Raw genomic sequence first — 26,922 nt, 5'->3', positions numbered from 1 at the left:
TCCCATGCCAGAGTCCTGAGCTTAGTGTCCTGGGATGGAAGTGTCTCCAGAGATCCCCTTTAACGCCGTAATTAAGGTAAAATAGGGCCACGTTGATAGACCACGTTTCTAGTGCCCTTACGGAAAGAGGTTAGGTAGGACACAGGGCTAAGCACTGCCATGTGGGACGCAGCCACCCTCAAGCCAGAGCAAGTAGCCTTGGGGTCATTATCTCGGTTAACACCTTGATGCTGGACTTCTCACTTCCAGAACTGTGAGAAGTAAATTTTCACTGCTCAGTTCTCTTTAATGCCCAGCAGCTTCATGGCTATCCCCGACAAATGGAGTCAGGAAACCATCGCAGGTAAGGCGGAAATGGAAATGACCATAATGCAAAGACAGCCCAAGAAAGAGGGCAGGAAGGAGCCAGAAAGGTAAAGGCACCAGGTGACTCCTTTCATGGGAGCCATGGGAATAATCAACATTGTCAGAGACCGCAGCCCCGCCCAGTTAGAGTGAATGAAACATAATTGACATGGGACGGGTAACTGCAGCGAAAGGGACTTCTCTACAATTATCATGTTGACATCCTTGCTTAGGCAGCCATATTACTGAGGTGTCATCACAGCAGATTTCCTGGCCTTCTAGCTCTTACAACCCCTATGCCATCTCTTCCAAGATGGTCCCTGAGCCTTGCGTGCAGGAGTGTGTCGTAGATATACCAGATGGGGCTGGGAGCCTCACAATCAGTTGTTAGCTGAGTTTTGGTCAGTTGTGGCTTTCTGTGATTCCCCCCATAAACGGAAGTTTCTTTTATGATGGATGAACACTACACTTAAGGGCATAAGTGTAAGCCCTTCGAGTGCAGCTAAGAATTAACGTTGTTTTAGTAAAGTGGCTGTGGTAGGTTCTCCTCTAAGATCCGTGACTTAACTAGTCCTGGGTAACTGTTGGCTAGGTGTCCAGTACCATGGATGATCTTCCTCTTGTTGGGTGGGTCTTAAGTCCAATTAGACAGCTGTTGATTGCTGCCAAGATGTAAGTGCCGTTATCGCACCTTTAGGGATATCTTACATGCTGGCCAGCGTTGTAGTTCATGGACCTCAGGGCTGGGTAAGCCCGTTGCCTGCTTCCCTCCTGTGGAAGCGTGCACCGTACCTTCTGACACTCTGAAAGCCGGTGCTCAGGGAGGAGGCTTCCTGGTCACATCCAACTCAGACCCCCAAGCCCTGCACCCTATCTACTATGATCTCCAACCCTCCACCCCCGGCTTTGCTGCTGTTGTGTTTTCTAACTAAAAATGAGAATGAAGAAGAACAAATGCAATCTGTATTTAGATTATGCATTTGCTTTGTGTATTACGTCAGTCTTCAAGCTGATATATATGAGATGCAGCTGAAAGACATCACATCTGTCCTTACTGCTCCAGGTACCAGAAGATACCAGAAGGTTACTTCTGTGAAGCAACTACTAAACTCTGTAGTGTTTCTCGAGGAACCCTGGCACTGAACTACATAGCTTCTTTAAATTCCCCAAAGAACAAGTGCTATTTAGATCAACTTTGATGTTTGAAATACGTCTGCTTCTTAGCCAAGAAACGGGAAATACAGTTCAATGCTAATAAAATAACTACAAGTACCAGCTATCTAGATAAACAAAAATGCAATGTCACACAAATACACAGAGAACATGTGAGAGAGAACAAAAAAAAAGCCGACAAGCTTAATGATAGATAGAAGTGAGCTCGATGCCGCAGCTCCGTGCTTTGCTATGAAGCTTCCAGAATTCATGGCATAAACATCACAGTAGATTTTGGATTAGAAGAAACAAACTTGCAGTTCATTATATTGCACTGTAATGTAGGCCTTAATAAGAGCCTGATAAATCTTCAGTATTGCATTACAGTATGTTAATGATTATCACCATAGCTTTCCCAACATGGCCACCGCAGTGTCATCACGGATTATAATTTAAGGGAAACATTAGCAATTCAGAGCCCATATACTACAGCTAATAAAGCAGTGAGGAGAAATCAGCTTTCTAGGTAATTTACCAGCTAATGTTTCTGTACTGTGTCACAGACTCATAGGAGAATAACTTTTTGTGTAAATAAGATTGATGCTCATAATGTTCACTGCAGCAAGTCACCCGGTACTGATGACTAATACTTCTTCTTAATAAGTTAATTTATTGCCTGACAACACAAAAAAATGTGGCATTTCATATTTTTTTCACATCCCAGAGGTATTTAGCAAGTTTTCCAATTACAGCGAAGGATCCAGATTGCACTGGTGGTAAACAAAGTGATAGAGTGTGATTCGCAGTCGAGTACCCTGTGTAAGGACTGCACGATTTATGACCCGCTCCGAGCACGGTGATACTGCTGTGTCTGATTGAGTGGCTTAGCAAAATAAAGACAGATGGCCGAGCAGTAAATAATTGCTTGATTAGAAGGCAAGACTGCAGGACTTGCTTCCTGCCTTCCATCCAGCCTGGCTTCACCTGGAGTTCAGCAACTGATTCATATAAGCATTTGTGGCTTAAAGTTGATTGACCAAGGAAAGAGTTATAATTTAATAATGAATAAAGGAAAAACAGAAGAGGCTGTAAAATGGGAGGGGGAACATGATTGCCCTCTGGCTTTATCTGCTCCACCTTCTGCTGCCCTTAAGACTCAAAGCAGATGGTGAATTATAAGCCCCTAAATGACATCATTTAAAAAAAAAAAAAAGACACATTAGAACACATGAGGCAATTTTACAACTAAATGAAATTTCAAAATACAGTCTCTCTGACTGGTTACCATGTGGTCAGTTTAAGAAGTGCTTAGGAACACGGTGGCCACTCTTCAGGCAGTGGTAGCATCTGCTCTCACTAGAATTGTTTTGGGATGTGCAGGAAGAAAGTTATTCAAAACCTGCTCTCAACTGGCAATCTAAAGGTCATCTACTCCCACCTTTATAGCCTTGGGATTCTCTCAAAATCTATAAAAGTCAAGGGCAGGCAGATATTGGGTCACTGAAAAAGAGTAAAGAGTGGAAGTTCTCAACCTGTGGGTCGAGAGCCCTTTGTGAGTAGTAGACTGACTTTTTCACAGGGGTCACCTAAGACTATTGGAAAAAACAGATATTAAGCCGGGCGTGGTGGCGCATGCCTTTAATCCCAGCACTCGGGAGGCAGAGGCAGGTGGATCATTGTGAGTTTGAGGCCAGCCTGGTCTACAAAGCTAGTCTAGGACAGCCAAGGCTACACAGAGAAACCCTGTCTTGAAAACAAACATACAAACAAACAAACAACCCCCCCAGATATTTACTATGATTCATAGCCAAAGCAAAATTACAGTTATGAAGTAAAAATGAAAATAACTTTATTGTTGGGGGGCACCACCACAACATGAGGAACCGTATTAATGTTCCCAGCACTAGGAAGGTTGAGAGCCGCTGGTAAAGAGAGCTAAGCAATAGGGCGAGTTGGCACATTCCTGTAATCCCAGCACTAACACAGCTGAAGAGGATTAAGAGTTGACTGAAAGCCAGCTGAGGCTACACAGTGAGCTTGAGCCTAGTAGAGGCTACAAAAGACACTCAAAGACTATGGTGTCAAGGGGTAATAATCCTAGAACTGGATGCTGAAGACGTGTCGCTGGCTGTGTGACCTCAGACAAATCACCTGAACTGTCGACGTGCAAGTTTCCTTTATAACTAAAGCCAGCCCTCCCTGCTCACCAGCCCCAGCACTCCGGGTGAGCAGGCTGAGGAATCCTCAGGTTACGTGAAGACTTTTGGGCTACAAAAGAAGAGTCTGTCTCAAAACAAAACAAAACACAGCAGTGGCAGTGGCTGTGGCTCTGGGATGGGTAATCTTTAATGTCGCCCTCCTGGCTGCCTTGAAGCTCCTCCTCCTTTGTGACTAATGGTTACTTCTGCAACTCCTGAAGGTTTTTGGCAAAGCCTACTCTTCATTCTCCTCCTCATTTCCCGTGCAAACAGAGGGATGCCGTACACCGCGTGGAATTCAAGCACCTGGCCATCAAAGGGCCACTTCGGTTTCACACTGCAGTGTGAGAAGTTGCGTGGGATGGCGGTCTTGGATCTCCCACAAAGTAAGCGATGAAGAATCATCTCCTAAGGAAAACTGAAAGCTCATTGAGCACTGGAGGTGGCCCTGAGACCCAAGACAGCTAAGCAAGCTGATTTTAGCCTTCAGAACAGGCTTTGCAGAGGCAGGCAGATCGCTGTGAGTTCGAGGCCAGCCTGGTCTACAAAGTGAGTCCGGGATGGCCAAGGCTAACACAGAGAGACCCTGTCTCAGAAAAACATAACAAAACAACAACCAAAACAACAACAACAACAACAACAAACCAGAACAGACTTTGCCAGGCTGTCTGCTCTCCAAGGGAACTAATAAATTTGAAGCGTAAGAGCAGACTTTGGTCTGTCTCCTGGGCTTGGGGTTTTCTGCAGTTTGCTTGTCCTGGAACAAACTGTGGGAGTCATGTGGTGTGCACCGACTCCTTTACAAGAGAGGACTTAGACCATCTTTGCCCAACCAGAGCACAAGGGTGCCTCGGCTAGTAGCTAACTGCTAACAAGTAGCTGGACAGGGTGTGACAGAGCGTGTGAAAGAAAGAAAAGGGAAGACAACTCCCCCCCCGCCCCCCCCCCGCGCCGCCCACCCCCCGGAAGTGAAGGCTCCAGCTGGAGCTCCGAGGCAGCTTCCCTTACAACCCAGATCTCTAAAATGACAAGTTCCAGAACTGTCTTTAGGGGGAACGAGGGGGGGGGGGGGCGTGGCTTGGCTTGGCTTGGCACCCTGTGCCTGCAAATGTTGTAGTTCGTCTGATGAAGAGGCTGCTGACAGTCCAACTAGCCTCTTTGTACTCAAATCCTGACGTTGCTCTACGATAGCCACGCAAGCTCTTTAACCTTTCCGAGCTGTGGTTTCCCTCATCTACAAAATGAAGAGAATAATAGTGACCATCTCTGCATCCGGAAAGCGCAGCACCCACAGTAAACCGCGGCATCCACGGAGCGCGCAGCAAACAGTGCTAAAACAACTCCCAGCCTTTCTCAAAGGACTTAGCTTGCTTTGCGCGAGAAGAACCAAGCCCGGAAGGGGCGTAAACAACCTCCCTAACGAGTACGTCATCGCCCTGTTCCTCCTGAAGCGTCAAAGCACATTGCTGTTTATTCTTTTTACGAAGCTCCTAGGGTGGGAAAAGGAAAGCGTTCTGATTTTCCATTACGGGAGATCTGAGGCTTAGAAAGAGTAAATGACTGAAGTCACAGAAAGCCCGCTGCAGAGCTCTTGTGGGTTTTGCCCCTCGGCCCCACCCCCAACCTCCCACACCCGCCCCCCGCCGGCAATGTAGATGCCCTTTTCCTTTTACTATCAGGGCAAACGCGACCTGCCTGAACTCTAATACCATCAGCCTCGTTTCCCAGCCTTCCTATGGCTGCTTTGGGGAGAACCACATGGCTGATTTGACTCTCGATCTCATGCCACTGGCAAAAGATTAATTGCTAAGACCTGGAGAGGGCCAGGCTCTGTGTAGCAGGATAGCCCCGGCAGGCAAGGGGTGTGATGGTGCTGACAGGTGTAGTTAATGTGGAGCTCACAGGGAGCTGAGGCAATGGGTCCCGAGGGCTGGCATTCACAGAAGCCCTAGCAGGGCTTTGTTACAGTGTCTATGTTTTCTGCCCTTTCCCCGGGAGCTGGGCTTATTTCCCAAGGCTGGATTCTCAGCAGGCAGCCAGATGGGCGATCTGACAGAGAAATTCCGAGAGTATGCTTTAGCTTTCAGCACTGTCACGTGACTGCTTATAAACTCTTCCTTGCTAAGGTCAAGGAGAGATTATAGGTTATATTATGCTACATAGTGTGAGGAGGAAGGAGAGAGGGAGGAAGGGAGGAAGGGAGAGAGAAAGACAAGGATAAGCTAGGAACTTTTCCAATATAATCAAAGCCCAGAAAAAGGGAAAAGGCAGCCGCATGGGGCATCAGAGCCTGGACCTGCTTGAAGAAAGTTTGCATAGTTTGATTCTTGATTTAGACTCCTGCTGTGAGTGACTTTTCTGTCATCTGGACTTTAGATTCGTTCTTTGGCTTTGGTCACTCATGCCATAAAGTTTTGGGTTGTTTTTTTTTCCCCCCCCCCCCCCACTTAAGACACATAATCTGATTATCTTTATGTAACTTGCTCCCGTCCCCTTTGGCCTTTTGAGATAGTCTCATTGTAGCCTGTGCCGGCGTTAAACTCACATGTGTGGCCAAGGAAGATCTTGAATTCCTGAACGTTCGTTCTATCTCCACCTCCCAAGTGCTGGGATTGCATGTGTGCATAAGCAGGGCCAGGTATCTTTCTGAAATTTTTCACTCTTGGTTTTGTTTCTTTTCTTTTTTCTCTTTTTCTTTTTTTCTTTTTTTTTTTTGTTTTGTTTTTTGTTTTGTTCTGTTTTGGGGGGGTTGTTTTTTGTTTTTTTGAGACATGGTTTCTCTATGTTATCTTGGTTGTCCTGGACTCACTTTGTAGACCAGGCTGACCTTGAACTCACAGAGATCCACTTACCTCTGCCTCCAGAGTGCTGGGATTAAAGGCGTGTACCACCAAACCCAGCTCTTAGTTTTGTTTCAATTCAGAGGCCTTACTATGTGCAGATACATGCCCAACGTACGTGCCCAGAATACTTCCACTTGTTGAAAATTTTGCCTGGTGGGCTGGGCGTGGTGGTGGCACACCCTTAATCCCTGCAGAAGCAGAGGCAGAAGCAGGCAGATCGCTGTGAGCTCAAGGCCAGGCTGATCTACAAAGCAAGTCCAAGACAGGCAAGACTACACAGAGAAACCCTGTCTTGAAAAAGAAAAAGAAAAAAAGAAAGACAGAAAAAAGAAAAATTTACCTGGTAACTTGAGCATTAAGTCAGTGATTTAGCAGTGATGACATCTCACTAGGTTGAATTCTCTGGATGGTGGTATAAAGCAATAAATAAGAACTAGCCTTTCCTGCCCTCACATGACTTCATACATGGAGCTGTTTTGCTGAGCTAGCAGTTACTACTTCCTGAATACAATTTACTGAAATCATTAATTTTTAATGATCAGCGGGAGAAAAAAATCACACCACTGCATAACCATCTTATTGCATAATTATGTGAAATGGTAGACGTGTTTATAATTGTGCCTGGAGACTTTGTTCCCTCCGAGTGAAGGTGCTGACGGTGACCGCTCTCTTCAGATGAACTGGAGAAACTGGAGCAGGAGAGGTTGGCTCTGGAGGCCGCCATCAAAGACAACGAGTGTGAGGAGGGCGGCGGAGGCATACGAGGCTTGTTTAAGAAGGCTGGCAAGCTGAGCATTACCAAGCCAGCCCCTAAGAAAGGTAAGCACGCTTAGGCCTTAAGAGCGCGACTCCAAGATGAGAGCGGAAGTGAGCATCACAAGAGGTCAGAAGAAGCGTCTCAGACACTGAGTGTGGGCAGACACTGAAACGTCTCTTCCAGGCAGGCAGCATCAGGAAGCACTCTATGCCAATTTACTGCAACATATATTATAATAATTACTGTAAATTTATGCTACATATTTACAGTAACTATATACATATATGGACATACATATTTACAGTAATTATATACACATATGCATATATACAGTAACTGGACTTGGAGTTACCTCATGCTTATACGGGCTGACCACCTCAGAATAGAAATGTCTGCTGAGATGTGAAAATAGAACATTAAGGACCAGTGATGCCCATCAGTTTTGTCTGTACAATCCTTACCTCGCAGATGTGTCAGGACCATGCAGTTGGCCAGTGCACTAGGCAAAGGGGATACAGTTAGGCATGAGAATGAGAGACTGGAAGGTTCACTCACACCAAGTCCTACCTGTAGTTTTGGTCTAGTGGTAAGCTTATCTCTGGGTGTCTGGAAGGCATCCAGAGGGCAGAGGATCAAAAATGAGAGAATTTGTTCAAGTTGTAGAAATGGGAGGTTTCTTTATGTACTTTTGAAATTTGCCTTCTATCCTTAAAGGAGTGTTTGTTTCTTAGAGGAGTTTAGTGGGGTCCACTGCGCCCTCTGCTGGTAGAGAATCAGAATACAAACGGAGCTCTTTCGCCTTTAGCCCAGCAGCAGGATCCAAAGGAAGCTTTGCCCACTCCTAGTCTAGGGTAACAACCAGCTCTGAAAGACCACTTCCTGACCTGTAAATAGTTCCAGGTCTGTTGGCTTGTGCTACTGTGCAAAGCCCAGGGTTGAAATCCCACCTTTAATATGAGGATGGTAGGAAACACAGACCTAATTTATTCCACAGACTGTGCGAAGCTTAATTTTTCCCACCGTTAAAAAAAAAAAAAAAAGATTTGTTTGTAATTTATGTGTGTGTGCCTCTGTGTGTGAGTGCCAGAAGAAGACACCAGGTGCCCTAGAGCTGGGGTTATGGGGGTTTATAAGCTACCTGACATGGGTGCATGGCTACTGGGAACTGAACTTTTGTCCCTCAGAAGAGCAGCACTCCTAACCACTGAGCCATCTCTCCAGCTCCTTTAAAATATCATTTCCCTCCCCACATGGTGGCGCACACCTTTAATCCCAGCACCTGGGAGGCAAAAGCAGGCAGAGCTCTGTGAGTCTGAGGCCAGCCTGGTCTACTGAGTGAGTTCCAGTATATCCTGAGCTGTGTAGAGAGACCCTGTCTCAATACACACACACACATACATACATACCACATACATACGTACATGTGTGTGTATGTGTATGTAAATTTTTCCCGTGAGAATGATATATTTGAATCTGAAGTTGGAACTTGAGATTAAAATTAGAGAGAAGAGCTTATGAGACGGCTTGGCACATTAAGATGCCTACCACCAGGCCTGACAACCTGAGTTTGATCCCTGGAACTCACACTGTGAAATAAGAAAATGAATTCCCCCGCCCCAGTTGTCCTCTGACTTCCATATGCATGCCATGGCACATGTGTGCCCACACATGCACATGTGCAGAAATGAATGCCTCAAGTTTGTAATTATCAATAATGTTTTATAAATGATTTCTTTTCCCATGGTTGTTTTATTTGTAATATTAATCTCTATTAAGTGACATGTCTAGAAAAGCAACAAAAAGTTCAAGGTCAAAGCTCTGTCCTCCCCTCCTCTGAGAGGGGAGCACTGGCGTTATCCATGTAAGCAAGGCGTGTTTGTTCTGGAAGGCCAGTCCTCCATCACAGCACTTGCTTTGGTAAAAAGATACTTTTCTGAATGTCAACCTGCCTTGGTGTTCAGAAAAACAAAGTCATAATGCTGTGTACTTTAATACCTCAGAATTCAAACACTGCTCTACAGGGGGCCTACACCACGCTGGGCATGAAGTGGTGACAACTCTTTTGAGCTCTAGATCAAGGCCAAACCTGCAGGCTCTCCTAATGATTCCTCTAGATGCTTTGATTTGCATGGAAGTAAGGGCAGAGTTTGGCTCGTTCTACAAATAAATTTACTTTCTCTCTCAGCAATCCTATGGATATAAAAATATGAGATAGTTACATTAGAACTGACAGGCCCACAACCTGGCAAAACATCTTCAGTACCCGCTCTGAGAGGCGGAGCTCTAAAGAGGCGGAGCTCTAAAGAGGCGGAGCTCTAAAGAGGCGGAGCTCTAAAGAGGCGGAGCTCTTCGCACTAGAGCCAACTCTCAAAAGCAAAAAACAAACAAGCAAACCTAGAAATAATAAGACAGCGTGCCAAAGAAGCCCAGCAACAAGTTAGGAAGTAGGCCTCTCTCCCGATACTCCTCTGTTTTCATGTCAGAGTCAACAATTATTAAACATGAGACAGAAGAGATGGCTTGGTGTCTAAAAGCACTGGCTGCTCTTCCAGATGACCTATGCTCAATTCCCAGCACCCTCATCAGGCAGCTCACAGCATGTAATTCCAGTTCCATGAGGATTCAATACCTCTGACCTATGTGGGCACCTGCACAAGTATGCGCACATGCACATAAATAAAAATAATTTAAAACAAGTTAATAAGTAAATAAGTATTTTAGAAAAAATTTCAACACTTCTAAGTATTATATATGCATCTGTCCTTAATTATAACTAAAAGCATTTTTTTTTTTTTACTTATGTGTTCTGGGTTTTTTTATACCATTAGCAAAAATTCACACAACTCAAATTCACAACTTTGGCTTCACAAACTCTTGAAAAGGAAACAGATGTGAGTCAAGCTAGGTACAGAAACATAGAATTCAAGATGTATATAGTCCCTGGAAAATTGAAATCCAGACCTTTATGGGGCTTATGACAAAACTGTGCTTAAGTGAGTGAAATCTCCAAGGAAAGGATAGTTTATGTCTATGTGTGTAAATGTGTACATGGATGGATGGATGGGTGGATGGATGGATGGATGGACGGGTGGATGGGTGGATAGATGGGTGGATGGATGGGTGGATGGGTGGGTAGATGGATGGGTGGATTGATGGATGGGTGGATTGATGGATGCATGGATGGATGGGTGGGTGGATGGATGGGTGGGTGGGCGGATGGGCAGATGGGTGAGTGGATGGGTGGATGGGTGGGTAGAGGGTGAATGGGTGGATGCATTGATGGATGGATGGATAGGTGGATGGGTGGATGGATGGGTTAATGTGTGGGTGGATGTGCACACAGTGCACATGTGTGTGTGGAGGCCAGAGTACAGCTGTGAGTGTCATCCTCAAGAAAGGTATTCATCCACTTTGAGGCAGAGCCTCTCACCGGTCAGGAATTCTCCAGGCAAGGCAGGCTGGTTGGCCAGTGCACTCCAGGAATCATCTCCCCAGGGCTGGGATTGCACACACATGCCACCACTCATGTCTTTTTTTCCATAGGGTTCTTTGAAGCCAGCACTTTGACTACAAAGTGACCTCCTCAGTCCCCTCTCCTTATCGCTAGAAAAATCAGTCACCACACATTCTAATTTAAAGTAAATCTGAAAGTATTTGTTCCATTCTCAAATTTCAGAAGGCTGGGGACCTACTTAGCATCGCCACACACTGCATTCGTAAGTGGAGCATAGCTGGGCTAAGGCATCCCACAGGAAAACTGCTTTTGTAGTTAACGTATACAGAATTAGGTTTTATTATAATCTTTTTCAAACAAAGTTCATTTTTGTTGTTTTTCCCTGATTTCCCACCCCTCCTTCATCCATCCCCAATAGCATTCTTTCTACATACATGTCACATGTGGACACTTTGTTCTCCCTTCCCAACCACCCGCATGTGGACACTGCTTATTGTTTCATGACCCCCTGAACAGAAACAAGACAGGACAAAAATCAGCCTAAAGGAGGAAAGGCTTACTTTGGCTCATGTCTTCAAAAGCATTAGCCCATCAGAACGGACAAGACAAGCCACCATGGCTTCATGTTTGGCAGCAGAAGACCAAGGCATATGCTGTTCACATTGGGGAAGCCAGGCTATAACATAAGGCCCACCTCTCACTGAGCTACTCTCTCCCACAAGGCTGAGCCCCTTAAAGGCTCCTCAGCCTCCCCAAAACAGCACCATCAGCAAGGAGAGAAAAAAAAAACCCTCAAAATACAAGCTTGTGGGATATCTTTGAAGGTTAAGGCACCACACACCTAAACTGTAATTCCATTGTGATTAATGAGAAGGATCTAAAAACAGCCCACTGTCTCTGTCCTCCAAAGACAAACAGAGGCATCACTGTGTCCTCTGTTTCAGACAGCAACATCAACACCATCCAGTCGATGCACGTCGGGGAGTTCAATCAGAAACTGGTTGAAGCCAGCGCTCAGTTTAAAAAGAAACAAGGAAAAGGAACTATTGATGTTTGGTGGTTATTTGATGATGGAGGTGAGTTGTCCAAAAATGTTCACTGGGGAGTAGATCTCCTGCTGTGCTATAGATCAAAGGGTTCGTCTATGGAAAGGACGTGTCGGTTTGAGAACCTCCTTTCTGAGTTCCCGAAGGCCATACGTCATTTAACAGCTATGGTAATGGGAAGGAATAAAAGTAACGCTTTCGTATTTTTCTCATCCTTTCTGTTGCAATTTACTCTTTATTCCAGGGTTAACACTTCTTATCCCATATATCTTGACTCTCAGAAAAAAGTGGAAAGACTGTAAGTTAAGGATCTATGTTGGAGGAAAGATCAACCGCATTGAAGAGGAAAAAATTTCGTGAGTAGCGTGTGGCGCACCTTTCCGCCCTTCTGAGGGTGGGCTGCTCTGCTGCTTTCCTTTTCAGTTCTTTAAACATCTCTGAGGTAGCTGGGTGTGATGGCGTGAGCCTTAATTCTCAGCGCTGGGGAGGCAGAGGCAGACAGATCTCTTGAGTTGAGCCTGGACTTTTTAGGGAGTTTATGGCCAACCTGGTCTACATGTTGAGTTCCTGGCAAGCCAGGGTTACATAGTGACACCCTGTCTTGGAAAAAGAAAAACAGAAAAAAGAGAGGAGGGGAGAGAGAGAGAGAGAGAGAAAAGAAAGAAAGAAAGAAAGAAACAAAGAAAGAAACAAAGAAAGAAACAAAGAAACAAAAACACTTTTAATTAAAGTTGCATCGTGTATCTTTGTAGTGTTTCGTTAATGCAGCCACTGGGAGCTGCTGTGGACATGTGAGAATGACAAACAACCAAGAGCATGGTGTACTCATAGCTGCTGTGGGAAGCCTGGGAAGACACCAGCAGCAGCTCTCCATCCTGCATGGCAGACCCAAGTCCTGAGCTCTGTAACTTCCAGAAACTCAGACTAATGGCACGCCTTTCATTCCATCAGTTCTTCCCCGCCTCAGAAGAATGTACTTATGGCATACCCACACGGACACTCACGTTTTATAGCAAGAATATATTTATATTTATATATTTACTTTCAATGAAAATATTATAATGTTCATACAATAATATTGCATTTATTGATTCCTCTTAAGAAGTGGATGGACAGATAGGTATAAAGAGAAAGAAGCAAAGAGGATAGCAAACCACACTGGAGAAATCCACATAAGTCTAGGAGTCTTTGTATTACCTTTACAAGATTCTCTAACTTTAAGTTAAAATGACCAATTTCCAGGGAGAAACAACATAGAGCTATATACTGAAACTAAGTCTGTCGGCAAGTTTATAAAGCCTTCTGGCACATTCTGCCTGGCTAAAGACATGGAGAGCGTTCTCTCCCGCAAAAATGAACGCAGATCTCGCTTCGCTCTTTCTGTTTTCTGTGTCTACTGGGCTTTTCTACTTTTAGTTCTTGGGTTTTATTCTTATCACAAGGTGTCTCTGAGTATGGCGGGCTGGCCTGGAACTTACTCCACAGTCCAGTGTGGCCTAACCCCAGTCCTCTGATGTCGGGGCACTGAGATAGCAGGTGCGCACCACCTCAATGGACTTTATGACTTTATGCCTTCAGGGGAACAGCTTGGCTCATACTTGATGTCTCAAAACTGGAAAGCCTCTGTCTGAAAGCTATGCTGATTGCCTTTGATACTTTAAGTCAAACACAAAGACACTTTTGATAGAGAGTAATTACATAGGCACTAGTGATGTGTGTTTCTCCTTTTTTTCAGAATGGCTTCTCTTCTCAGCAAATTTAGGATAAAATTTGCAGACATCCATATAATTGGAGACATCAACATTAAGCCAAACAAAGAGAGGTATGAATTGTTTAGCAGGCTCCGCTGACCAGCCCTGCGCTCTCCCTCTCTCTCTCTCTCTCTCTCTCTCTCTCTCTCTCTCTCTCTCTCTCTCTCTCTCTTTCATGTTGCTTAACAAAGGGTGAAAATATAACACATTTACTGTAATGTCTTTGTGACAGATATTAAAGAAATACTTTTTGGTAACTATGACACAGAGCCACCCAATCCATTTTAATAGAGAAAAGAGGGTTATGGTGAGAAACTTGAGGGAAGAGCCCCCATCCCAGGGCTATTTTAGGCGTTAGGCACTACAGGGCTTAGTGCTTAAGGCTGCTCTAAAACTACCTGAGACCTAGGAAGGTGATTTATAAGCTCCACTCCCAAAAATAGAAAGCTGCGAAAGCTGAAATGATCACTTCAATGTCTTCAAAATATGGCAGTTTGTTGTTGTTGTTGTTGTTTGTTTGTTTTTGTTGTTTTTGTTTTTGTTTTTGACACAGGGTTTCTCTGTTAGCCTTGGCTGTCCTGGACCAGGCTGGCCTTGAACTCACAGGGATCCTCCTGCCTCTGCCTTTGGAGTGCTGGAATTAAAGGTGTATGCCACCCTGCCCGGCCACATGGCAGCGTTTTAACCCTTATCAGTTGTTGAATTTCTCAACCCCATTACTATCTTCAGCATTAACAAAATGCCACAGGCTGGGGCAGCTTGACCAACAGACACTTGTTTCTGAGTCCTAGAGGCTGGGCAATGCAAGAGCAAGGTGCTTTGGGATATGTATCTGTTGAGGATTCTCTTTCTAGCCTGAAGCTGGTCACTTTTATGTCTTTCTATGATGGAGAAAGAATTCTGGCATCTCTTTCTCTTCTACTAAGGCACTTATACCCGCACGGGGCCACCTTCCTTATGGCTCCAAACCTCACCATACCGGGGACTTAGGCTTCACTATGGGAACTTGGGCACACCTCAAGCCTTTCACTTCCTAACCGTGGTCTCTGAAAACCACTGATGTCATAGGTAATATCCTCACAGGGTATCCCAAAGCTGCAAGGACACTGCCTAGAATCGCAGTCAATTGTAAATTAAACAAACCACTTAGACTTATAGTTTAGCAATTACAGGAAGTTTTCAGTTGCTTATAGTAAGTTATATTCATTATATCTTGTGGATACAATTTAATACATTTGACTTAGAATATCCTGGAGCCCACAAAGAAAATACACAGTCGGATATGATGGCTTCTAAGTGCCTTGGGTCCTAGAGTCCCATTGCACTTTCTTTGACCACTGTTTCTGCTTCCTCTGGCTATTTATTTATTTATTTATTTATTTATTTATTTATTATCTATATGCTGTTCTGCCTGCATATACACTTGCACACCAGAAGAGGGCACCAGATCTCATTACAGATGGTTGTGAGCCACCATGTGGATGCTGGGAATTGAACTCAGGACTTTTGGAAGAGCAGCCAGTGCTCCTAACCTCTGAGCCATCTCTCTAGCCCCCCTCCGGCAATTCTCCACGAGCCGTATTTCTGCAATCTCCAAGTCTTCTCACCTTTTCCCTTCTTGTGGTATAGTGTTACCTGTATGAACTTGATAAATATCTAAAAATATTCAGGCTTCAGATGCACTTTACTGACCAGATGAACTTGAACTTCATCTTGTTCAGTGTGTCCATGCCCTCGCTAAGGCTATGGGTATGGTAGAATGCTTTTCAAAGCACCTTCATTAATAAGGAAGCTGTCACTGACAGAGTTAACCGGAGGTGCTTTATAATGTTTCCTTGTGTCGTACATACCTCAAATGCCTAGCACTGTTCTACTTCTGCACTTACAAGCATGTAAGTAAAACAACATATTTATAATTCCCTTTGGTGAGTGGAAATACTGTTCTGAACTGGGTTGTCAGTCTCTTTTCACTTGAAGACTTGCCAATGCCTTGTGGCATTTTCAGTCATGTGACCCAACAGGCTCAGTGTGTGGCCCCAATTGGTGGACATGGATCCTTCATAACAGAACAGGCTGAACAATGTTTAGCAGCAAGCCATTAGTGGCAGGGTTAGCTATCACTGTACGTCAAGGCCGAGCCTCTTTCCATCATCTGGAGGGTAGACACTGCCTCCCTTTAAGCCCTTGTTCTCTGCTGAGCACGAATTAGCCACCCGGTTTTTGCAGTAGCAGATTTTGCCTTCCTTATTTATCTTTGTAAATAGATAGTTATTTCTCTACTCCCTCATCTCTGCACTCCTCAACCTAGTTTTTTTCTACTCAGAGAGCCCTGCTTCTTTATGTGCCGCCCATCCTAGCCTCCAGTCAGCTGCTGCAGCCAACCACCCCGCGTTCTTCCCTGTGCTGTTCTGCCATTGAGTGTGTGCTATGTCACCATTATTAACTGGCCTCTCCATTCTGGGAGTACCTGCTTGTCATAGTACAGACACACATCGTCTTACGACACTGACCCTTGCCCCATGCTCTCCTCTTCTCGGGGCATTTTAATTTTTATCCCTTGTATCTAAATTTTATTCCACACACCATGGGTGTTCCTCACTTAATGCCGTTATCCACCTGAAAAGAGAATTCCTTCTCTTCCTTCAGAAACCAGTAACTTAGGCTTTAGAAATTTACAGATTTTTCTCTCTGCTGTGTCAAGGTTGCGAAAAAAGATACAGGGGAACACATCTATGCTTACTAAGGTAAAAGAGCTGTAGTGGCCGTTGAACACTGTCCTGAGAAAAGAGGCCATCTGCCAGGAGTGTGAAGAAAAGCCATCCATCCTCATCTCTCTCCCTCCTACCACGTGTTGGCCATATCCCTTTGTAAAATGCCAGGTACCCTGCTGGCAACTCATGTCCCAGGATTTAAAAGCAGCCCTGGTTTAGAACAGGAAGATGTCATTTGGTCCAAGAAAGTTCTTTTAGATGGGCATAGCCCCAGGCAACCAATCTAAGCCCTCAAGAGAACACTGTCCCAGCGGCTGGAGAGATGGCTCAGAGGTTAAGAACACTGGCTGCTCTTAAAGACGTCCTGAGTTCAATTTCTAGTACCCACATGTTAGTTCACAACCATCTGTAATGGGATCTGATTTCCTCTTCTGCTGTGCATAAAGACAGAGTACTCATATACATAAAATACATAGATAAACAGGTCTTTAAAAAGAGAGAGAGATAATACTGTCCCAATTTCAGCACCCATGGTGGCCTTTTTGGCTGGGCAGTCTTCACCACCATTAACAACTTTCCCCAGATCTCTGTTTAAGTCTGGCTCACCTGGTGTTATGCAAAGTGGATAACAGTGTGACAATGATATGCTTGTGGAAAGCTAGTGTTAGACTATCTTTCAATCACCTTTAGTACATCTTTCAATAGCTGAAATGTTGGTTAGCCATGTCAGAGGCATTTTGGCATAGGGACCTTATTTCTAAATATGGGAAGGGCTGGGATGAAGATACAACAAATGCCGACCAAGTGAGAAAATGATTGAGCCTGGGGAACACAGTACGCGTTGTGTTTATTTCATTCTTATTGTATAAACCGAATTAAAAGTCATGGGTTAAAGACAACAATCTTTATATGGAAATCAAAGAGAAACTGAAAGCAATTAACTAGATAATTTAGCTTAAAGATGCTAGACTGTAGCGTAGTCAAAAAACAACCAACCAACCAAAAACAACAACAACTATATTACTGTGAAAGATGAAATCTCATGTGAACTAAGGAGAAAATTTTAAATTAATATCCTATTTTTGAAATGAAAATACATAATTTTCTCCTTTCCTTTCCTCGCTCAGGGAGAAAGTTTATGCAGTTAAGGCAGCATTAAACAGTGGCAGGAAGGAACTGATGGGGATGGCAGCACAGCTATTAGTAGTTTAAAAAATACTAAATAAATCCTCACTCATATTTTACAACAGATATTACAGATGTGGCTGAGGATCAATTAAAAAGTACTTTTAAAAAAATCACTTGGGGCCTGGAGAGATGGCCCGGCATTAAGACCTACATAGTGGCCAATAATCATCTATTAACTCCAGTTCCAGGAGATCCAACGCCCTGTTCTGGTCTCCCTGGGCATCAAGCATATGTGGTGCATAAACATGCATGCATGCAGGCAAAATACCCATGCATATAAAATAAAATAAATATAAATAATTTGGGGTTTTTTTTCTTCAAACTTAAAAAAAGGAAAGAAAAATCAGGTAGACGAGAATGAAAACTATGTGCTGCTTTAAGATCACCTGGCTGGAAGCAGGGTGTGGTGGCGCACGCCTTTAATCCCAGCACTCGGGGAGGCAGAGGCAGGCAGATCACTGTGAGTTCGAGGCCAGCCTGGTCTACAGAAGTGAGTCCAGGATGGCCAAAGCTACACAGAGAAACCATGTCTTGAAGAACAAAAACAAAACAAAACAAAACAAAAAACAAGAAAAGCTGGCTGGGACAGACAAGGGCCACCCCGGGGATAAGAAATCAATGGAGGGATGAGCCAAGAGAGCCTCCTTCCTCACAGCGGAGTGTCCCTTGGCATGCTTCAAATGCAAGTGAGAGAAAAACCTCACAGTGATTTAGAAGACAAAAATCATTGTCACACACAATTAAGTTCAAGTGTAGGCTGGCTTTCAGTTAAATGACCTAGAAAATAAACTTTATAACAAAGGGCAGATTCTCTTTCGTTCTTCCTGTTCTATGTTCTGGTATAAAGCTGTCAATGGAAGTTTATTTAGATTATAAAAGCAAGATGGCTGGCAATAACAGATAGAGCTACATACTTGTTTTTGTGTATTCAGAAGGGGAAAAAGTGGCTCTCCCTAGTCATTGAAGTCAGGTCTTGAACTCCATTCAGAATTCATTGTCCCCTGAACCACTGGGCCATTCATGGGAGGCACTGTACTTCTGGGTGTGTATTGGTTCAGAACTGTCTTGAGTTGTACTCAGCCCTTGCAGAAAGCATAAAAATGTGCTAGAGTTCACCGATTCTGTAGATGGAACAGTTCTCACTGTAGATACTGTGGAAACAACCACAAATTTCCACTCCACCTCTGTTTCTTATAGTTTTAGTTGTGAGCCTAGCCTTTAATGGCTGAGCCATCTCTCCGGGTCTCCACTCTGCTTCTTAGGAAATCGTTTTTATGCTGTACTTTCTAGCCAGACTCTAGATGAGGTGCCGAGAAACTCTGTCTCTACCAAAATAAGAGCATGAGGATTTTTAAACTGAGGTTTCCATATGGAGACCAAGTTCTGGGGCTGCTCAGCTCGGTGCTGCCTCCCTTCCCCGAGGCACTTTCATCCACACCATCACTCTGGCTCTCACAAAGCGCCCAGTGGCCATTGTCACTCCCTTCCATTGGCTAGGTTAGCTATCCTGAAGACAATAGAAGAGCCAGAGCAATAATCCAGGTTCTGAGGCCAGACCCTGCTTCTTGCTGATTGCCATCACAGCCCTCTAAAGGCTGACACTGTTGGAAGTAACAGCAAATGAAAGTATTGTTGAGAGAATAATAGGGGCACATCAGTCCCCTTGCTTATCTGTCCTCTTCCCACTTGCAATGTGAGTCAGCACAATAGAAATCTATTGCATTCAGTATCTCTTCAGTCCTTTAAGCAAGGCTTACTGGTGGAGACAATTTTGCTCCTTTGTAATCTCTGCACTTTTATCTGCAAATCCTAAATCAGGCCAACTGATGAGATAATTAAACTCATCACTTCGTATTTTAATTTCTTAACCCAAAAGCGTACAGATTCTAATTATCATTCATCCCAAAGTTCCTAAATTGTAAGTAATCTAAATTATATAAAACTAAAGAGAACCATTTATGGTTGAGACCTTCTTAAGCAGAGCTCTGAAAACAACTCCTTCCATAAATTATAAGCTTTACTTTGTGCTACGGCTTGAAGAATAAATCTTAGGAGATTATCACGGAAGACAAGGATGAGATGCTCCTTGCAATTTTTAAATGCTCCGTAGCCCTCACGTACTGCTTCTCACTTTCTCCTCAATGATTTATTTTTAGATGCCCTAAGATGGCCTCGGATTTTTAGGCATTAAGTGTTATTGATTTTTGTCGTCTCGCTTAACACAAACATGAATAATAGTCATTTGAAAATCTCAGACAGCAACATCAAACACCAGGACAAGGACACCATTATTTTCAGCAGACATTTCTGCGCTAAAACTGTTAAGCCTGTGGTGGGAGCCCAGGCTGTTTTCCTGTCTGCCCAAAAGGCTCCTGGCAGCTGTGGGAGTTGTTAGTTGACCGCAGGTGAGGAGGGACCCCAGCTTGCAGGGGATAAAGGTCATCTCCCAGGATCTGACGGATGGTTCCCACTGATCCGCATAAGAAGCAAATGGAGACTCAGATATGGGCTTACGTGTCTACAGCATAAGAGGGTCTTTAACTACACTATGCAGAAACCATATCTGTGGAGTAATTACCATCTATGTGTTTGTGAATTAATAATATTGATGAACCCTGTAGACTAACAAGGCCTCAAACACACCAAATGCTTGCTTCAGCTGCAGAGGGAGTGCTGTGCCATTGGTTTCCCCTCACAGTTAAGTTCCCTACAAGGATGACTCTTAAAAGATTTGCATACTGCTCAGCACTGATTCCACGCAGCTGTGAAATAATGAGTCCGTTCCCCACTGTGAGGCCTCCTTTATGATTCCAATTTCAGCTGGAAAGTCTTTGAAGAGATGATTGAACCTTATCGGCTCCATGAAAGCCACAAAGATTTGACCACTGCTGAGAAATTAAAAAGAGAAAGTCCATGGAAAATTACAGATGCAGAACTGGAAGCAGTCAAGGAAAAGGTAAGGGCTTGTCTTCCTCAGTTTTCACTTTACTGTCTAATTAGGTGAAAGAGGAAACAATGGTTGATTTCAAAAATGGCACATCTGGTCGACCTGCCTCAGCCAGCATCCTGGGCACTGCATTTTCAGGAGCTTTTCATTCATATTACTGGATATAATCATTTAGAAAATGTTTTCATTTAAAAAAAATAACCCATTTTAAGTTAACAAAACAAGCTATTGGTCCATATTGTGAGGTCTCCTTTGAAATTTATTTTTTATTAATCTGAAATAATTCATCATCAAGCATGCGATATGGATAAAGGTAAATTGACCCACAATTTAAACAATAACAAAGACTTTTAACCTGCTGAACATAGCTGTGAAAAACTAACAAACAATATCTCTAGAAAAGTATGATGTATTGTTTGGAATAATAAATCCAAATGTTGTATTTGGCGCTAGCAAGATAGCGCATCAGGTGTCCTGAGGTTAGTCCTCAGGTCCCACTGCGGAAGTAGAAAATAGATTTGTAAAAAGTTGTCCTCTGACATCTACAAGCAGACTAGAGCACTCACATATAAACCACACACACACATGATTAATAAAATAGGTGTGTGTTTCTCTGTGTGCATGCCTGAGTGCGTGCGTGCGTGCGTGCGTGCGTGCGTGCGTGTGTGTGTTTCTCTGTGCGCACGCGCGCACGTGTGTGTGTGTGTGTGTGTGTGTGTGTGTGTATACGTTGCATCTGGCACACACTGTGTGATGGCTGTAAAACGATGGGCCTTCCTAGACAACATAACAACCTCTCATCCCAGCACTCTGGGGGCTGAGGCAACAGTGAGAAACCCCAGGCCAGCCTGAGGGGCACAGAGAACAGCCAGAAGTTTCTCTCTGGCCAGGGCTTCAACTGAAGTGGAGGGTAGTAGTGATAATTAAAGAAACAGCGGTGCGGATTTAAGTACAAAACTCAACATCTTATTTGGATGTTAGAAGGACAAGGGCCACAAGAGCTTATAACCTACGAACACAAACAGACTGTATTAGTGGGATGTGAGCTGGGAAAGTTAGAGGAAGGAAATATCAAACCCTTCCAGCATTAGTGAAAACAAAGCTGAAATACGTTGTGCGTGTGATTAAGTGCCCAGTTTTTAACAGAGACAAAGCATATGATTAAGCAACTCAGACATCTGGGGTTGGTTCTGAACCAGTGAAATACAAAACTGAGTATTATTCTCATCACTGTAAAATGATTTACCAGTGTGTTTCCTGGTGGCTTTTTACCTGGAACCAGTCCCATACTAATACTGTTAGGGAGCTTAAAGAAAACTGAATAGGACAGAACCTGTCCTCTTAGACTCTCACAGGAACAGCAAGATTCAGTTGGTTTCCTTCAAATGAAGCCTATTCCCAAACTCTCTGTTCTGGTCTTTTTTGATTTTGTCATCTGTCCTATTTGCTCTACACCCCTAGAATCTAATAAACCACCACATCACAGTGACAATCCAGGCTCTCTTTACAGTTCTAAAATGACCCATGAAGCGTTCCATTAAATCTTAGTGTTTAAAGGTAAAGCCTATTTATTTTTAGTAATGACTTTTTAAAATGATATCTTCTGCTTATCCATGACTTGAGGAGAGAAGAGAACTTCTCATTCATAATTCTGGTAGATCTGCACTCAGCTCAGTCTAAACTCTATCCACAGAGTTACCGTCAAGTTCGGCTGAATGAGCTCTTACAGGAACACTCGAGAGCCGCCAACCTCATCGTGCTGTGAGTGTGTGGGGGGGGAGGGGAGCATTAAGATGGGTAGGAAGAAGGGGTGGGGGGGATGAGTGGGCTGATCAGACTAAAGGCCTATGGTTCTTCCAGTGGGAAGAGTTGTTTTTAAGATAGATTGGACCATGTGGGGGTTTAGTCAGTGAAGGAAGATAAATGTCGCCCTAAGACAGGGACGATGGTGTCCTGGGAACTAAAGCAGGACTTATTTGAACTTTCTAGCCATCCTACAACACTCATGTGACAGGGAGCATGTGTCCATGCTGAATTGTGCTTACCCTTATGGTCCCATATGGACCAGGCTCCGGAAGGCTGGACCTCTGAAATTCCCTCCCAATATCCCAAGTGAGGCTTGGGGTTCACAAACATCTTCCCTGAGTGTATGCTCCTGAGCTGGGTGTGCCCATGGCTGACTCTCAGGGCTCTGTCACCAAAGATGAAAGACCATGAGCTTTTCCATTTTCATTCTTTATTCCATGGTCTTACTAATGTTAGGAGCATGCCTACTGAAAATATTTCTCTAATACTAAAGATTGGTGCTAGGAATGAGACAATGTCCAACTATTTCATTTTTACCCCATGACCTGACCTGTATGTGAATATATATATATATATCTTAAAGCATAGTGTGTCCTGGAAGACTGCCACTTCTAATGCCCCCTATCCCCAGTAGGAGATATTGGAAGAAAGAGTAACTTCTGTCCAGTGGGTGAATATCTTTTGATTAAATTCTTTATTTAAAGAAAAATCAGAGCAGGGCGTGGTGGCGCACGCCTTTAATACTGAACACTCAAGGAGGCAGAGACAGGTGGATTGCTGTGAGTACAAGGCCAGCGTGGCCTACAAAGAGTCCAGGACAGCCAAGGCTACACAGAGAAACCCTGTCTCGAAAAACCAAAACAAGAAAAATCAGAATTTCCAATTTTATTTTTGTCTGTATAAAATATTAAGCCATTTTCTCATTATAGCCGTTTGCATTATCTGGAAAACACATCCATTTAAGTTCTGTATTCAAAAATCCCTGAAGTGCTGTTATCTGAGGGGGCGTGATAAACCTTTCAGGCTGTTGGCTGTTGCTCACTCAGACCTGCAGGTAGTGGTGTCCCTGCTGGCTGTAACTTTCTTTTTGCCTTTAATTCTTCTTCCATGTCATCAGGAGCCTTCCAGTGGCGAGAAAAGGATCAATATCGGATTTGCTGTACATGGCGTGGTTAGAAGTTCTGACCAAGAACCTGCCTCCTGTGTTACTGGTTAGAGGAAACCACAAAAATGTCCTGACGTTTTACTCTTAAAGCACAAAAGATGAGAGATATTGTAATTATTAAACACACCTGGTACTTTGTGTGTAAAGCCTCATCCATAAATACGCAAACCTCTGGAGACTAGCTTATCTGATCCTACATAAATTTTGTCTTAAAAAAATATTATTATTAATGAGAGTTTTCTCCCCATCATTTAAGAAACACTGAAAGCCATGACACTCCTAGAAAAAAAAAAACAACACTTTTCTGTTGTTTCTGGTAAGCGAAAAATTAAGACTTGGCTGACATGCTTACGGGATGTGCTAATCTGGATGCGAGCTCCAGGCAAATTTAATCTCTTGTTTCTGTGGCGCCTGCTGCATGACCGTGGTGCAGGCCTCAGGCCCACAGCAGGATCGCCATCCGTGTATATTGACAGGCTGGTATAGTGACGCCAGGCGGCTATCACAGGAAGACCTGCTGGGTCAGTGGCATGATTCTGTTTGGCCTCCTGAGAAGTTTATGAAGATGTAAAAATCAATAACGGGAAACTTTAAGAAGGACTAGAGCCTACAAAGTGTTCAAAGCAGTTACCTAAATAAGGCTTATTTAATGCAGCAGATAAGAAGCTTACAAGTGACCTCAGAGAGCATGAGGCTTGCATTTGCTGCTAGCTGGAGGTATATAAGTGAGGTGAGCAAGAGAGGCATGTTCCACTTAAATGTGATAGAGCCGATTCTTTTTCTTGGGGAGGGGTAATCTTTGTTTAATATGTGACTTGCATCCAGTATGCAGACAGAATTTTAGTATTCAATTAAAATGAGAAAAATATTTGAATAAGTCCTTCACCTAGAAAGATCCACAGATGACAAATAAGCATATGAACCATTAAATATCAGTCACTAGAGGAATAGTACATACAGAAATAATAAAACAATAGTATAAATATAACACAGTGGAATAGAAATAAAATAGCAACAACATGTTACTACACACCAATTAGAAGGGCTCAGACTAGACACAGTGACTACTCTAAACCTTGCTCAGCAGTCAGGATTGTTGTATACTGCTGGAAAAAATATAAAATGGTATAAATATTCTAGAAACCATAGAGTCGATTCTTAAAATATAAATTGTCTTCCCGGCTAAATACTTTGAAATTTCTACCTTAACACTACTTTGCTTTTTTTGTTTGTTTGCTTGTTTCTTCTCTAATTAAATGGTTTGCATAAATGAAATAAAAATAGATGTTTCATTGAAAAATAATCTCACAGATTTCCAATCCACTATTAAAAATAAATGCAGGCACTACATTTATTTACTTTCTATATAAATAGTTAGATGGGCTTTAAAGAATAAAATAAGATATAAAAGGAGAAACATAAAATTTAAGAATACAGGTGCTGATTTTTCTTCTTGTTTGTGTGTATAATATTTAATCACAGAAAAAACAAAAATTGTTTATCTGATAAATGGCTTGTTTTTGTTTTGTCTTGGCATATTTTAACTGCTCTGGGGAAACTCATGGGGGCAAATAGACATGAAATAAGATGAAATAAAATCACTAATATTTGTTTGCTTTGACAAAGTAGTATGTTTTCCTTTTCTGTCACGGAAATCACCAGCGCCGTCCGATGGTACATCCGGTGGCCCTGCCCTGTTTAGAGCTGGGATTCAGGATGAATGTTTCTAACCTTAGCTTTGCTCAGAGGCTGACAGAAGAAAGGCAAGGAGCAAGGCCTGAGCAGCTGGTATCCCAGTCCACATCCCTGTACTTACCTCAGCCTTGCCACTATGGCTCTGAAACCTAAGTGACTAGTGACCTAAGGAAGAGGGCCCTGCTTCCTCTGAAACACTAGAGTAGGTCTCTGGGAAAGACAGGAAGTTTATCAGTGAGCAACAATACATCCTCCTCACAATGGACCTGTTGTGGGGACTGGAGGCATCTGGGAGTGGAGGAAGACAATGGGTGAGCAGTGATGTGGGGACCGAGGACTCGCTAGCCCAACAATCTGGGGCTAGAATGATCCTTCGAAGTAGCCCCAAGAAGAGAGGAGAGCACCCGAGAAGAGAGGAGAGCACCCGAGAAGGGAGGAGAGCGCCCAAGAAGGGAGGAGAGCATCCAAGAAGGGAGGAGAGCATCCGAGAAGGGAGGAGAGCATCTGAGAAGGGAGGAGAGCATCTGAGAAGGGAGGAGAGCGCCCAAGAAGGGAGGAGAGCATCCGAGAAGGGAGGAGAGCATCCGAGAAGGGAGGAGAGTGCCCGAGAAGGGAGGAGAGCATCCGAGAAGGGAGGAGAGTGCCCGAGAAGGGAGGAGAGCATCCGAGAAGGGAGGAGAGCATCCGAGAAGGGAGGAGAGCGCCCGAGAAGGGAGGAGAGCCCCCAAGAAGGGAGGAGAGCATCCGAGAAGGGAGGAGAGTGCCCGAGAAGGGAGGAGAGCCCCCAAGAAGGGAGGAGAGCCCCCAAGAAGGGAGGAGAGCATCCGAGAAGGGAGGAGAGCATCCGAGAAGGGAGGAGAGCCCCCAAGAAGGGAGGAGAGCCCCCAAGAAGGGAGGAGAGCCCCCAAGAAGGGAGGAGAGCACCCAAGAAGGGAGGAGAGCGCCCAAGAAGGGAGGAGAGCATCCGAGAAGGGAGGAGAGCATCCGAGAAGGGAGGAGAGCATCTGAGAAGGGAGGAGAGCATCCGAGAAGGGAGGAGAGCATCCGAGAAGGGAGGAGAGCATCTGAGAAGGGAGGAGAGCATCCGAGAAGGGAGGAGAGCGCCCGAGAAGGGAGGAGAGCATCCGAGAAGGGAGGAGAGCCCCCAAGAAGGGAGGAGAGCCCCCAAGAAGGGAGGAGAGCCCCCAAGAAGGGAGGAGAGCATCCGAGAAGGGAGGAGAGCATCCGAGAAGGGAGGAGAGCATCTGAGAAGGGAGGAGAGCATCCGAGAAGGGAGGAGAGCCCCCAAGAAGGGAGGAGAGCCCCCAAGAAGGGAGGAGAGCATCCGAGAAGGGAGGAGAGCATCCGAGAAGGGAGGAGAGCATCTGAGAAGGGAGGAGAGCATCCGAGAAGGGAGGAGAGCATCCGAGAAGGGAGGAGAGCACCCAAGAAGGGAGGAGAGCACCCGAGAAGGGAGGAGAGCACCTGAGAAGGGAGGAGAGCACCCGAGAAGGGAGGAGAGCGCCCAAGAAGGGAGGAGAGCACCCGAGAAGGGAGGAGAGCATCCGAGAAGGGAGGAGAGCATCCGAGAAGGGAGGAGAGCACCCAAGAAGGGAGGAGAGCATCCGAGAAGGGAGGAGAGCACCCGAGAAGGGAGGAGAGCATCCGAGAAGGGAGGAGAGCACCCGAGAAGGGAGGAGAGCATCCGAGAAGGGAGGAGAGCATCCAAGAAGGGAGGAGAGCGCCCAAGAAGGGAGGAGAGCATCCGAGAAGGGAGGAGAGCACCCAAGAAGGGAGGAGAGCGCCCGAGAAGGGAGGAGAGCACCCGAGAAGGGAGGAGAGCACCCAAGAAGGGAGGAGAGCATCCGAGAAGGGAGGAGAGCAC

General features: G+C 44.5%; 1 protein-coding gene across 4 annotated transcripts in view; it reads left to right on the top strand.

Annotated features, from left to right (window-relative positions):
• SLC12A1 (solute carrier family 12 member 1) overlaps nt 1-24,988 on the top strand; it is an 83,955-nt gene extending 58,967 nt beyond the window's left edge. For all 4 annotated transcript variants that reach the window (XM_084775504.1, XM_084775501.1, XM_084775503.1 and 1 more), the window contains 7 exons: nt 7,214-7,357; nt 11,694-11,825; nt 12,040-12,151; nt 13,531-13,617; nt 20,266-20,401; nt 22,086-22,153; nt 23,316-24,988. In XM_084775504.1, the coding sequence (XP_084631630.1) occupies nt 7,214-7,357; nt 11,694-11,825; nt 12,040-12,151; nt 13,531-13,617; nt 20,266-20,401; nt 22,086-22,153; nt 23,316-23,451 (815 nt within the window). In that variant the 3' untranslated portion in view covers nt 23,452-24,988. The remainder of the gene's footprint in view (nt 1-7,213; nt 7,358-11,693; nt 11,826-12,039; nt 12,152-13,530; nt 13,618-20,265; nt 20,402-22,085; nt 22,154-23,315) is intronic.
• Nucleotides 24,989-26,922: the final 1,934 nt, after the last annotated feature.

This window comes from Acomys minous (assembly GCF_964271855.1).
Source record: "Acomys minous genome assembly, chromosome: 3".
NCBI lineage: Eukaryota > Metazoa > Chordata > Mammalia > Rodentia > Muridae > Acomys > Acomys minous.
This window is presented reverse-complemented; position numbering and strand designations above follow the sequence as displayed.